The sequence below is a fragment of the Oncorhynchus clarkii genome, chromosome 17, assembly GCF_045791955.1.
Source record: "Oncorhynchus clarkii lewisi isolate Uvic-CL-2024 chromosome 17, UVic_Ocla_1.0, whole genome shotgun sequence".
Taxonomy (NCBI): domain Eukaryota; kingdom Metazoa; phylum Chordata; class Actinopteri; order Salmoniformes; family Salmonidae; genus Oncorhynchus; species Oncorhynchus clarkii.
Window position 1 is genome coordinate 44,075,507 of NC_092163.1, and position 13,785 is coordinate 44,089,291.

At 41.9% G+C, this 13,785-nt stretch overlaps 1 protein-coding gene across 1 annotated transcript in view; it reads left to right on the top strand.

Annotated features, from left to right (window-relative positions):
• Nucleotides 1-13,785, top strand: part of LOC139370892 (sodium- and chloride-dependent GABA transporter 2-like) — a 40,127-nt gene that overhangs the window by 10,839 nt on the left and 15,503 nt on the right. Inside the window, exon 2 of the mRNA XM_071110755.1 lies at nt 10,716-10,924. Coding sequence (XP_070966856.1) covers nt 10,720-10,924 — 205 coding nt within the window. The 5' untranslated portion in view covers nt 10,716-10,719. The remainder of the gene's footprint in view (nt 1-10,715; nt 10,925-13,785) is intronic.

Here is a 13,785-nt window from a genome sequence, read left to right on the forward strand (position 1 = left end):
AACTCAAGTGCAGAATACTCATAATAAAAATTCTTAAAACATACAAGTGTTATATATGGGCTTAAAGATAAACTTCTTGTTAATCCAACCGCTGTGCCAGATTTAAAAAAGGCTTTACTGCGAAAGCATACCATGTGATTATCTGAGAACAGTGCCCAGCAGACAAATTATTACAAACAGTAACCAGCCAAGCAGAGTAACAAAAGTCAGAAATAGCGATAAAATGTATCACTTACCTTTGATGATCTTCGGATGGTTGCACTCATGAGACTCCATGTTACAAAATAAATGTTAATTTTGTTCGATAAAGTCCATGTTTATGTCCAAAAACCTTTTGTTCACGCATGTTGTTCAGTAATCGATTGGCAAAAAGCAGATAGATGAAAAATCAAAAAAGTACCATAAAAGTTTGTAGAAACATGTCAATCGATTTTTATAATCAATCCTGAGTTTGTTTTTGTCATAAATAATCAGCATATTTCAACCGGACGATAGCTTCGTCAATAGAAAAGAAAAACAAGAAAGGCACGCGCCCGGTCACGCTGGACTCATGTCTGAAAATTTCCACTGTCCTCTCATTGAAAGTGCTGCATCTCCCTAATTTTTCAGAGTAATAGCTAGAAAAAATGCCTAAAGACTGGCCACATGTAGTGGAAGCGATGGGGATTGTGAACTGCGTCATAAGTCTTTGTATGGTGGATAGGCTTTCAATGGAAAAACAGGCATTTCAAAATAAAAGCATTTCCTGGATGGATTTTCCTCAGGTTTTCGCCTGCCATATCAGTTCTGTTATACTCACAGACGAGTGTTTTCTATCCAAATCTACCAATTATATGTATATACTATACTGGGCACACTTCATCAAAAATTCAGAATGCTGCCCCCCATCCTAATGAAGTTAAAACCTCTTGAGGATAGGGAGACGCTAGCGTCTCAACTGGCTAATTGCCTGGGGAAATGCAGAGCGCCAGATTCAAATAAAATGCTATAAAATTCAAACTTTCATTAAATCACACATGTAAGATACTAAATTAAAGCTACACTCGTTGTGAATCCAAACAACATGTCAGATTTGTAAAATGCTTTTCGACAAAAGCTTTTTATTATCTGATAGCATGCACCCATCTGAACCAGTAATAAACAAAAGAGCTAGCGTAGCAGGTGCTACACAAAACGCTGAAATAAAATATAAAATATGCATTACCTTTGACGATCTTCTTTTGTTGGCACTCCAATATGTCCCATAAACATCACAATTGGTCCTTTTTCGATTAATTCCGTCCATGTATACCCAAAATGTCCATTTATAAAGCACGTTTGATCCAGAAAAAAATAGCTTACCAAAACACAACGTCACTACAAAACATTTCAAAAGTTGCCTATAAACTTTGCCAAAATATTTCAAACTACTTTTGTAATACAACTTTAGGTATTTGTAAACATTAATAATCAATCAAATTGTAGACGGGGCAATCTGTATTCAATACAGGAAGACAACAAACCTGTTATGTTCTGTTAATTACTGATGTCCCCTTTAAGGATAGAGCACCCTTGGTCATGCGCAGTATTGTTCTATGTTATTCTGGTACTAACTAGTTTGAGTAAATGTGAAGCTCCAGTTCAATTGCTTGTATTCCGAGTCTTTCTTATTACATAAATAAGTACTAAGTGTTAAGACACTACAATGGCGACGAGGATGATTACCTGCAGTGTGCATCACGAATACAGATGGAGTTCGTAGGAAGAGAGGAAGATTTTGACCCTGTAGCACAACAGCTAGCAAGCAGTGAAGACGAGGGGAGAGCTAACGAGAACGAGGCGGCAGATCAAAGACCCGTGGAGCCGGAGGTAAAGAGAATGGCTAGCATCGGGAAAATAGATGTGTTTGATGACACGCAAGAAAACTGGGCAACTTACATTGAACGACTGGAACAGTACTTCATTGCAAACGACATTGCTGATAACAAAAGAGTACCAGCGTTGTTGAGTTTAATTGGCCCAAAAACATACAGTTTGCTAAGAGATCTGACTGCCCCTCTGAAGCCCTCAAATAAAACATTCACAGAGATTGTGGAGATATTGCAAAATCACCTATCACCTAAACCACTCCTCATCGCGGAACGTTTTCGTTTCCACAAGAGAGATCAGAATGAGGGGGAGGGTGTTAGTACATATGTAGCAGTGTTGAAGAAACTGTCTGAACATTGCCAGTTGGGAGAGAACCTAAATGACACATTAAGGGATAGATTTGTGTGTGGACTGAAACATGAACACATTTAAAAACGTTTGCTCACAGAATCAGAGCTCACGTTTGCAAAGTCTGTTGAAATTGCTGTGGCTATGGAAATCGCGACTAAAGATGCATTTGAGTTGCAAAGTAAAAGAAGTACTGACCTGTCACAAATTTCCCTGCACAAGTTTTCACGCAGTCGACAGCGCCCCCGTGTGGCCGAAAAATGCAACAGGTGTGACAGAGATGGTCACAAAGCAGAGGACTGCCGTTTCAAAGACGAAATTTGTCACAAATGCAGTAGAAGGGGGCACATTCAAAGAGCATGCAAAGCAAAATTCAGTCACAACAGTAAAACTGAGAAAATTAAAGGGTTGGTGAATGCACTAGCAGAGAACAGTGGCAGTGATTCAGATGAACGATTAATTGGTACAATGGAGTTAAACACAGTGACTTCTCCCAGCAGTAGCATAATATGGGTGACACCAGATATCGAAGGCAAACCCCTCAAAATGGAGCTGGACACAGGATCTGCAGTGTCTATAATTTCCACTACTGTCTACAATGAGCACTTTAAGGCTATCAAGCTGAAGAACACAAATGTGTTGCTGAAGACATACTCAGGAGAGAGATTAAGCCCAATGGGGGCGTTGCAGGTCAGAGTGCATTATGGAGGGCAAACACAGCAGTTACAGCTGTATGTGGTGCCTGGAACTGGCCCCCCATTATTTGGCAGGGAATGGCTTTCAAAAATAAAGCTGAATTGGTGTGACTTGAAAATGCTCCACACGTTCCAGTCCAAAGAGAAAGGCACAGACCAAACACTGGAACACTTGCGGAAGAAATACAACACAGTTTTCAGTGATCAGATGGGAACAGTAAAAGGCTTCACAGCAAAACTTGTACTAAGAGATGACGCAACCCCGAAATTCTGCAAAGCCAGATCTGTTCCATACTCCCTGAGACCAAAGGTGGAAGCGGAAATCGATCGCTTGCAGGATACAGGGATCCTGACGAAAGTGGACAGAAGCGAATGGGCCACACCCATAGTTCCTATTGTGAAGAAAGACGGGTCTGTTAGAATGTGTGGGGACTTCAAGGTAACTGTGAATTCAATGTTGCATGTGAACCAATACCCCCTACCACGTCTGGATGACATCTTTGCTGCACTAGCTGGTGGGAAACACTTCAGTAAAATCGATCTGAAACAGGCTTACCTGCAGCTACCGGTTGAAGAGAGTTCCAAACAGTACCTGACAATAAACACACACAAAGGTCTATACAGGTATAACCGCCTGGTTTTTGGCATTGCATCAGCCCCAGCCATTTGGCAACGAACTATTGACCAGATTTTGCAAGGAATCCCAGGAACCCAGTGTATCCTGGATGACATGATCATAACAGGACGCACCGACAAAGAGCACCTGGCTAACCTGGAAGAGGTCCTGAAAAGACTGAAAGAGTATGGTCTACAGGCAAACTTAAAGAAGTGTGAGTTCTTCAAAGACAAGATTGTCTTCTGTGGACATGAGATTGACTGCAATGGATTGCACAAAACACAGGACAAAATCGAGGCAGTGGTACAGGCACCACGACCACAAAATATCACAGAAGTAAGATCTTTCACGGGACTGATCAATTACTACAGAAGATTCCTCCCAAACCTTTCAGCAGTACTCCAGCCTCTAAATCAGCTCCTGGAAAAGAATAGGACATGGCGGTGGACAGAGCAGTGTGAAAATGCATTTCTGGAGGCAAAACGGCTCATAACATCTGAACAGGTCCTGATGCATTACGACCCTGAAATGCCAGTGAAGTTGGCTTGTGATGCGTCCCCTTATGGATTAGGGGCAGTCCTTTCACACACACTGAAAGATGGGTCAGAGAGGCCAGTTGCATTTGCGTCACGAACATTGAATGATGCAGAGAAAAACTACTCACAAATCGACAAAGAAGCACTGGCACTAGTGTGGGGCGTCAAGAAATTCCACGCATACCTATATGGCAAGCGTTTCACACTGGTTACAGATCACCAGCCGTTGCTTTCCATTTTCAGTCCAAAGAAAGGCATTCCGGCAATGACAGCAGCCAGGTTACAGCGATATGCCCTGTTCCTTGCCAGTCATATGTATGACATTGAGTTTAAGCCGTCATCCCTCCACACAAATGCAGATGGATTATCCAGACTGCCGTGTACAAGAGAAAGACAAAGGAGGGTGGATGCAGTGGACATGTTCCATACCGCTCAGCTCGAGGCCCTACCTGTCACAAGCACAGTTATCAAACAGGAGACAAGGAAAGATGTGACCTTGTCAAAAGTGTACACCTACACCATGTCAGGATGGCCAGCTACTGGCAGAAAGGAGCTGACTCCGTATTTCCAGCGGAGAAACGAAATTACAACGTACCAAGGATGTTTGATGTGGGGAATGAGAGTCATGATACCCCAGAAATGCCAACATCTAGTCTTGCAGCAACTACATGAAGGTCATGTTGGAATTGTCAAAATGAAGCTGCTCGCAAGGAGCCACTTCTGGTGGCCAGGTCTGGACCAACAGATAGAAAATATGGCAAAGAACTGTAGTGGATGTTTGGAAACCCTTCACATGCCTGCTCCTGTCCCAGTCCACCCATGGGAATGGCCCGCAGAGCCATGGCAGAGAATTCATGTGGACTACGCTGGTCCCTTTGAAAAGCACATGTTTCTGGTTATAGTTGATGCCCATTCCAAATGGCCAGAGGTGTTTTGCACTGACTCCTCCACCTCAGCTCAGACGATAGAGTGTCTCAGAACAACATTTGCACGCTTCGGTTTGCCACTGCAGCTGGTAAGTGACAACGCGCAAGCTTTTGTAAGTGACGAGTTTACAAGATTCATGTCAGTAAATGGAATCAAACACTCAACCTCAGCTCCGTACCACCCTGCCACCAATGGGCTGGCAGAACGCTTTGTGCAAACCCTAAAGCAAGGACTCCGTGCAGCAAAACGAGACGAAGGGACTTTGCAAACAAAACTGGCCAAGTTCCTGGCCTCCTACCGAAACACCCCACATGCCACGACAAATGAAAGCCCAGCCGCACTGATGTTCGGGAGGCCTCTCCGCACACAGCTGGACATCATGAAGCCAAAGGCGTAATGAAGTGCTGAACAAACAAGCCAAGATGCTCTCCGGTGGCCGGAAGCGCCATCTCCAAACAGGACAGGAAGTGATGGTGCGAGACTACAGAAGAGGAGGGAAATGGACAAGAGGGACCGTACACACACAAACGGGACCCAGAACTTACCAGGTTCAAGTGAGCCCAGACATAATGTGGCGGCGTCACATTAACCAAATGCATTCCAGGGAAAACAGCACAACAATCGAGAGAGAACAGGCGCAGAGAGCTCCTGAGAGTGACACACAGGGAACTGTAGAGGACGGTGGGGCAGTAGAGAGACCCCAGGCTGAAAGAAGGGAACGTGTTGATGAAGGTGCTGCTATAGCAGACGCTATAATGGAACAAGCACACACTGAGGATGTTCAGGAGCCTCCAGACAATCTGAGGCGCTACCCAGAACGAAGGCACCGTCCACCAGACAGACTAGACTTATAAACAAACAAACAAAAACGAACTGTTCAAGTTCAATTTAAAAGATGCAAAATAACTACAACAAGTTCTGTGAAATGTTTCAGTTGTGGTTTGGTAAAAGTAACTCTGATTGTATAAGAGAAGGAATGTTATGTTCTGTTAATTACTGATGTCCCCTTTAAGGATGGAGCACCCTTGGTCATGCGCAGTATTGTTCTATGTTATTCTGGTACTAACTAGTTTGAGTAAATGTGAAGCTCCAGTTCAATTGCTTGTATTCCGAGTCTTTCTTATTACATAAATAAGTACTAAGTGTTAAGACACTACAAAACCAATGCTACTTTTCAAGTCTTGCGCACTCTCAACAGTGTTACCCAGTTACTAGATGGCCGTACTTCCAGGATGTGCTTCTTCTTCGTTGCACAAATTATTAACCTAGGGGGCAGCATTTCACTTTTGGATAAATAGCGTGCCCAATTTCAACTTCCTGCTACTCATGCCAGGAATATATGATATGCATATAATTAGTAGGTGTAGATAGAAAACACTCTGAGGTTTCTAAAACTGTTTCAATCATATCGGTCAATATAACAGAACTTATGCAGCAGGCAAAACTCTGAGGACTAACTGTTCAGATTTTTTATTTTTTTTTGCCTCTAACCGTTCCCTCTGTTGTCTTTGCCTGCCAAGGGATATTTGATAGAGACCATTTTACAGTTCGTACGCCTTCCACTGGATGTCACCAGTCTTTGGAATTTGGTTGAGGTTAAAGGGACCAACTCAAAACCTACGTACGTCTACGTATGGGTTGTTTCAGTTGCATTTCATTATATTCACAGTATTACTTTATCAAATCTCCAGTAATTGATTATACACACATACAATTCATCATATTTTCATATCGTCACAGAATCCATATAAAGTGTAAGAATTTCTTAGGTACTTACATCAACCATTCCATTTGCATTTTCAAGGACTCTCCACAGCTATGTTGCAATTCTTCAGCTACATATGGACGGTACCAAAATAAATGATCTAATGACTCTGCATTCACGCAGCAAAATCTGCAGAGCTGGGAAATTTGTATCCCCTATATATATATATATATATATATATATATATATATATATATATATATATATATATATATAACATTTTATTGGTTGCAAGAAGCTCTCCAAACATACTCCCAACTTTTGTTTCGCGGACAATGACCGGTCTGTCATGGAATCCTCAACGGTTATCTAACCCCCCAGAAACCACGGGAAAGTCTAGCCTCCCAGAAACAATAGACTTGCTGCTAACATCCCGCTCTCAATGGCACCCAGAGATATTCTATGATGGGCAGTAATGGACAGAACCCCAAAATAACATTATATCAACTCTGACTACCAAATTTCAATCATCATATTATGCAAATGTCTAAATCTTATTTACACTCACACAACTCTCATATCACATTCACACAATGCTATTCCCAAACATGCTTAATCAATTAGAGTTTAACCTGCAGGAATATTTTCTCATTTCTATCTCATCTCATTAGTTACTATGATTATGTAACTCATACATTTAAATCTTTCAATAGTTCTAAAATGGGGTACAGGTTTAAAACAATACTGGTGCACCTTACTATCTTATACTATATCATAAATGGTCTTACCTAGTTCACACAGATTCTAGTTTTCATCCAGGTCACATAGATTCTGGATGTTTTAACATTAAATGGCCAAAACTAGTTCACACAGATACTAGATGTTTAACGCTAAATGACCAAACCCAGGGCATTCCTGGTTAGCACATTTAAAATAATTGGAATTCACCACTTCTGAGGGTCACTTAGACGGTCACACAGACACTTTTCAGAATGAGGTCCTTCTTCCAATAGGGTTTCACAAGGTACCGTGCTTCACAAATATCCCACAGTCACCCTGGCCCATCACTCCTACAGACCGCACCAATCCCCTCTGTGATCAATTCAGTGTCAGGACGGCTCTAGGTCGCCCGCAACTGACCAATGATAGGTGTCTTTGAGTCGACTAACTCTCAGATCATACTCCACTGACTCGGCCCTGTTTACGCCTCCAAGGTGCCCCCCTCACACAGGAATACACACTCAGAGCCTACGTAACAGAGGCTTGTCTTAAAAACTCACTTTGCATGTTTCGCTCACCTCTTTCTTTTTTAAAACTAAGTTCGGGACGTGGTATCCACTCGGCTCGCTGCCTCTCAGATCAAAGGTGGGTCAATCTGCTTTGTTCCCAAAGTGTGGTCTCCCTGAGATCCCAAGTTTGAGGGATCCCTGGTGCACCATTTACACAGGTCGTCAGGAGCGGTCACCAAGTGAAGATTCACATCCCATCCTCGTCGCCAAATGTGGTGGTTCATTTATTTACTATCAAATGAGAAGAAAAATACTTATCACACAAGTCAAAGTTATACTTAAACCAAATCTTTATTGACTTATTAATAAGGGAGCAAGTCAATACAACACACAAAGTGAATCAATTGAGTGATCTACAATAATGATAGCTGGTCGATGAATCACCCTCAGATGATTCGTTGAGAGCCCTGAGACAAAGTTACAAAGGTTTTATAGCCAAGTTAAACATTTGTATAAAATATACTTGTAATTCACAGCAGACAGTACTATAGCTGGTCGTATGTAGCTGTTCATATGTAGCTGGTCATATGTAGCAGGTCATATGTAGCAGGTCATATGTAGCAGGTCATATGTAGCTGGTCATATGTAGCTGGTCATATGTAACTTTTCATATGTAGCTGGTCATATGTAGCTGTTCATATGTAGCTGGTCATATGTAACTGTTCATATGTAACTGTTCATATGTAGCTGGTGATATGTAACTGTTTATATGTAGCTGGTCATATGTCACAGCTGTACATTTCAATGAAACATGGTGAAGCCCCAAAATTGCCCTCGCTAGAAGCGTGTGTTTCAGACATAAGGAAGTGGATGGCTGCAAACTTTCTACTTTTAAACTCGGACAAAACAGAGATGCTTGTTCTAGTTCCCAAGAAGCAAAGATCTTCTGTTGAATCTGACAATTAATCTTAATGGTTGTACAGTCGTCTCAAATAAAACTGTGAAGGACCTCGGCGTTACTCTGGACCCTGATCTCTCTTTTGAAGAACATATCAAGACCATTTCAAGGACAGCTTTTTTCCATCTACGTAACATTGCAAAAATATGAAACTTTCTGTCCAAAAATTATGCAGAAAAATGAATCCATGCTTTTGTCACTTCTAGGTTAGACTACTGCAATGCTCTACTTTCCGGCTACCCGGATAAAGCACTAAATAAACTTCAGTTAGTGCTAAATACGGCTGCTAGAATCCTGACTAGAACCAACAAATTTGATCATATTACTCCAGTGCTAGCCTCCCTACACTGGCTTCCTGTCAAAGCAAGGGCTGATTTCAAGGTTTTACTGCTAACCTACAAAGCATTACATGGGCTTGCTCCTACCTATCTCTCTGATTTGGCCCTGCCGTACATACCTACACGTACGCTACGGTCACAAGATGCAGGCCTCCTAATTGTCCCTAGAATTTCTAAGCAAACAGCTGGAGGCAGGGCTTTCTCCTATAGAGCTCCATTTTTATGGAATGGTCTGCCTACCCATGTCAGAGACGCAAACTCGGTCTCAACATTTAAGTCTTTACTGAAGACTCATCTCTTCAGTGGGTCATATGATTGAGTGTAGTCTGGCCCAGGAGTGGGAAGGTGAATGGAAAGGCTCTGGAGCAACGAACCGCCCTTGCTGTCTCTGCCTGGCCGGTTCCCCTCTTTCCACTGGGATTCTCTGCCTCTAACCCTATTACAGGGGCTGAGTCACTGGCTTACTGGGGCTCTCTCATACCGTCTCTGGTAGGGGTGCGTCACCTGAGTGGGTTGAGTCACTGATGTGGTCATCCTGACTCTCTTTCTCTCTTTCTTTCTCTCTCTCGGAGGACCTGAGCCCTAGGACTATGCCTCAGGACTACCTGACATGATGACTCCTTGCTGTCCCCAGTCCACCTGGCCGTGCTGCTGCTCCAGTTTCAACTGTTCTGGCTTATTATTATTGGACCATGCTGGTCATGTATGAACATTTGAACATCTTGGCCATGTTCTGTTATAATCTCCACCCGGCACAGCCAGAAGAGGACTGGCCACCCCACATAGCCTGGTTCCTCTCTAGGTTTCTTCCTAGGTTTTGGCCTTTCTAGGGAGTTTTTCCTAGCCACCGTGCTTCTACACCTGCATTGCTTGCTGTTTGGGGTTTTAGGCTGGGTTTCTGTACAGCACTTTAAGATATCAGCTGATGTACGAATGTCTATATAAATACATTTGATTTGATTTAGTCTTGCTGTTCATATGTAGCTGGTCATATGTAACTGTTCATATGTAGCTGGTCATGTGTAGCAGGTCATATGTAGCTTGTCACATGTAACTGTTTATATGTAGCTGGTCACATGTACTGTAGCTGGTCATATGTAGCTGTTCATATGTAACTGGTCAAATGTAGCTGGTCATATGGAGCTGGTCATATGTAGCTGGTCATATGTAGCTGTTCATATGTAACTGTTCATATGTAACTGGTCATATGTAGCTGTTCATATGTAGCTGGTCAAATGTAGCTGGTCAAATGTAGCTGGTCATATGTAGCTGTTCATATGTAACTGTTCATATGTAACTGGTCATATGTAGCTGTTCATATGTAACTGTTCATATGTAGCTGTTCATATGTAACTGGTCAAATGGAGCTGGTCATATGTAGCTGTTCTCATGTAGCAGGTCATACAGTATGTAGCTGTTAGCTGTGTGTCCTTATACTGTCTTCATAACACACAGACTATGTTAGATTAACGTGTGTTCACCGCATAAAACCAACTTTGTCTTTGTCTTCCTCAGTGTTATGGAAAAGCATAATGATCCCAATTTGAGGTTCAATATGCTTTCCCAGCAGGAGATGGGTCTGGTCCATCCTGTCCCTGTGCCAAGCACCCAGACCAGGGGACAGTGGTCAAGCAAGCTGGAGTTCCTCCTGGCTGTGGCCGGACAGATCATAGGCTTGGGGAATGTATGGAGGTTCCCATATCTGTGCTACAAAAATGGAGGAGGTGAGTCTCACATAGCATCTTTACATGGTCATACATTTAAACACACATTAAATGTATGGCAAGGTGAGCCTTTGTCTTTTACATTATCAATGCAAACGAGCTAGTCACTTCATTTAACTTCATTGTGGTGGAGACAGTACAGAGTTGTTCATTTCATATCTTAGGCTAATATTGAAATCACACAATTACAAGACGGTAATGGAATAATCATTAAGAGATGTGTAATCATGGCCTGATATAAACATATCAGTGGTTGCTATAATATTATAGGGATATTTACACACCAGGGTATCAGGCGGGCACAATCATAAAAACAACAGCGCCTGCCTGTGTGCCCAAAAGGATCCAAACCCTTCTAGGTGCTTCCAGAATCTCTATACTGATATGCACATCACTACTGTACAACGTTTTGTTGCGCTCTGATAGAAATATGCTATGAAGTACAAACATGCCTCTCTGACATGTAGAATTAGGAATCACAATGACTCTTCATGGCCTTTCTATCTGCAATGTTCGATGATGTTAGGCGACTGAGCGTTTCCCAGCAACCCCATGATAATATCCCTAACATTTACATGACAAATGGACGCACAACACTTCAGGTGGTAGCTAAGTCCGTCAGCTACACAAACACATACTTGCATTCCTGTGGTTAAATTCAAACATACTAATAGATTTTTTTTCGATATTTAAAAAAAAAAGTATAATCTTTATGAATTATATCATGAATAGGACTGGTGGAGTTATGTCACACATGCAGCTAACACAGACATGTGGAAATGTCTGCTCTACCTAAAATTATAACCAAGTAATTGCAGCATTTCCTCAAAAATGGAAAAGGCAAGTGGAAGGGGCATAAAGTAAGGAACTTGTCTGTCGGCCCTGCCTTAAAGACCAAAATTGGTTAAAGAACATTGTGATAAATAAAAATATATACCAGTTTTATTTAAGGACCAAAACATTGACAGCTGTGCCATAAAAATTGCAAAATAGTTGTGAAGAGATTTTTGATGCACTGATTCCATGGCACGTGGTTTATGAATTGACACAAAAAGCGACACCGGATTCAAAACTTTGAATTGTTCAATTTAAATTAATTTGCTAAATTCTTGCAACCAATAGAATGTTATATATATAGGGGATACAATTTTCCCAGCTCTGCAGATTTTGCTGCGTGAAGGCAGAGTCATCAGATCATTTATTTTGGTACCGTCCATATGTAGCTGAAGAATTGCAACATTTACCTTGAGCTAATGCTGCAGATAGCAATACTAGGTGATTTAAAAAGTCATAGTCCATTGATCAATGAAATAATTATTATTTTAGCAAAAATGTTTATCTTTCATTTATAATCTGTAGAAACTATGAGAATAGAAAGGTTCAGTACTTTTGTGAATCATCTGTCACGCCCTGACCTTAGAGAGCCGTTTTATTTCTCTTTTTGGTTAGGTCAGGGTGTGATGTGGAGTGGGCATTCTATGTTTTGTTTTCTATGTTTATTTATTTCAATGTTTTGGCCGGGTATGGTTCTCAATCAGGGACAGCTGTCTATCGTTGTCTCTGATTAGGAATCATACTTAGGTATCCCTTTTTCCCTCCTTTCAGTGTGGGTAGTTGACTTTTGTTAGTGGCACAATAGTCCTGTAAGCTTCACGGTTCTTTCTTTCTTTCTTTCTTTCTTTCTTTCTTGCTTTCTTGCTTTCTTGCTTTCTTGCTTTCTTTCTTGTTTTGGCGACATTTTAAATAAAAAGGAAAATGTAGAAAAAGGAAAATCCAATGTGGATGGTGTTAAGAGATAGATGGGAGGGGTTGAATGGAGCTGAAGGGTGGGAATAATAGCAACAAGATAACAAATGTAAAACATATGGGGTCTGTAAAATGTATATAGGTTCAGAACTGTTGTGAAATAGCACAGTTATAAATACAGTGGGGAGAACAAGTATTTGATACACTGCCGATTTTGCAGGTTTCCCTACTTACAAAGCATGTAGAGGTCTGTAATTTTTATCATAGGTACACTTCAACTGTGAGAGACGGAATCTAAAACACAAATCCAGAAAATCACATTGTATGATTTTTAAGTAATTAATTTGCATTTTATTGCATGACATAAGTATTTGATCACCCACCAACCAGTAAGAATTCCGGCTCTCACAGACCTGTTCGTTTTTCTTTAAGAAGCCCTCCTGTTCTCCACTCATTACCTGTATTAACTGCACCTGTTTGAACTCGTTACCTGTATAAAAGACACCTGTCCACACACTCAATCAAACAGACTCCAACCTCTCCACAATGGACAAGAACAGAGAGCTGTGTAAGGACATCAGGGATAAAATTGTAGACCTGCACAAGGCTGGGTGGGCTACAGGACAATAGGCAAGCAGCTTGGTGAGAAGGCAACAACTGTTGGCGCAATTATTAGAAAATGGAAGAAGTTCAAGATGACGGTCAATCACCCTCAGTCTGGGGCTCCATGCAAGATCTCACCTCGTGGGGCATCAATGATCATGAGGAAGGTGAGGGATCAGCCCAGAACTACACGGGAGGATCTGGTCAATGACCTGAAGAGAGCTGGGACCACAGTCTCAAAGAAAACCATTAGTAACACACTACGCTGTCATGGATTAAAATCCTGCAGCGCACGCAAGGTCCCCCTACTCAAGCCAGCGCATGTCCAGGCCTGTCTGAAGTTTGCCATTGACCATCTGGATGATCCAGAGGAGTAATGGGAGACGGTCATGTGGTCTGATGAGACAAAATTTAGAGCTTTTTGGTCTAATCTCCACTCGCCGTGTTTGGAGGAAGAAGAAGGATGAGTACAACCCCAAGAACACCATCCCAACCGTGAAGCATGGAGGTGG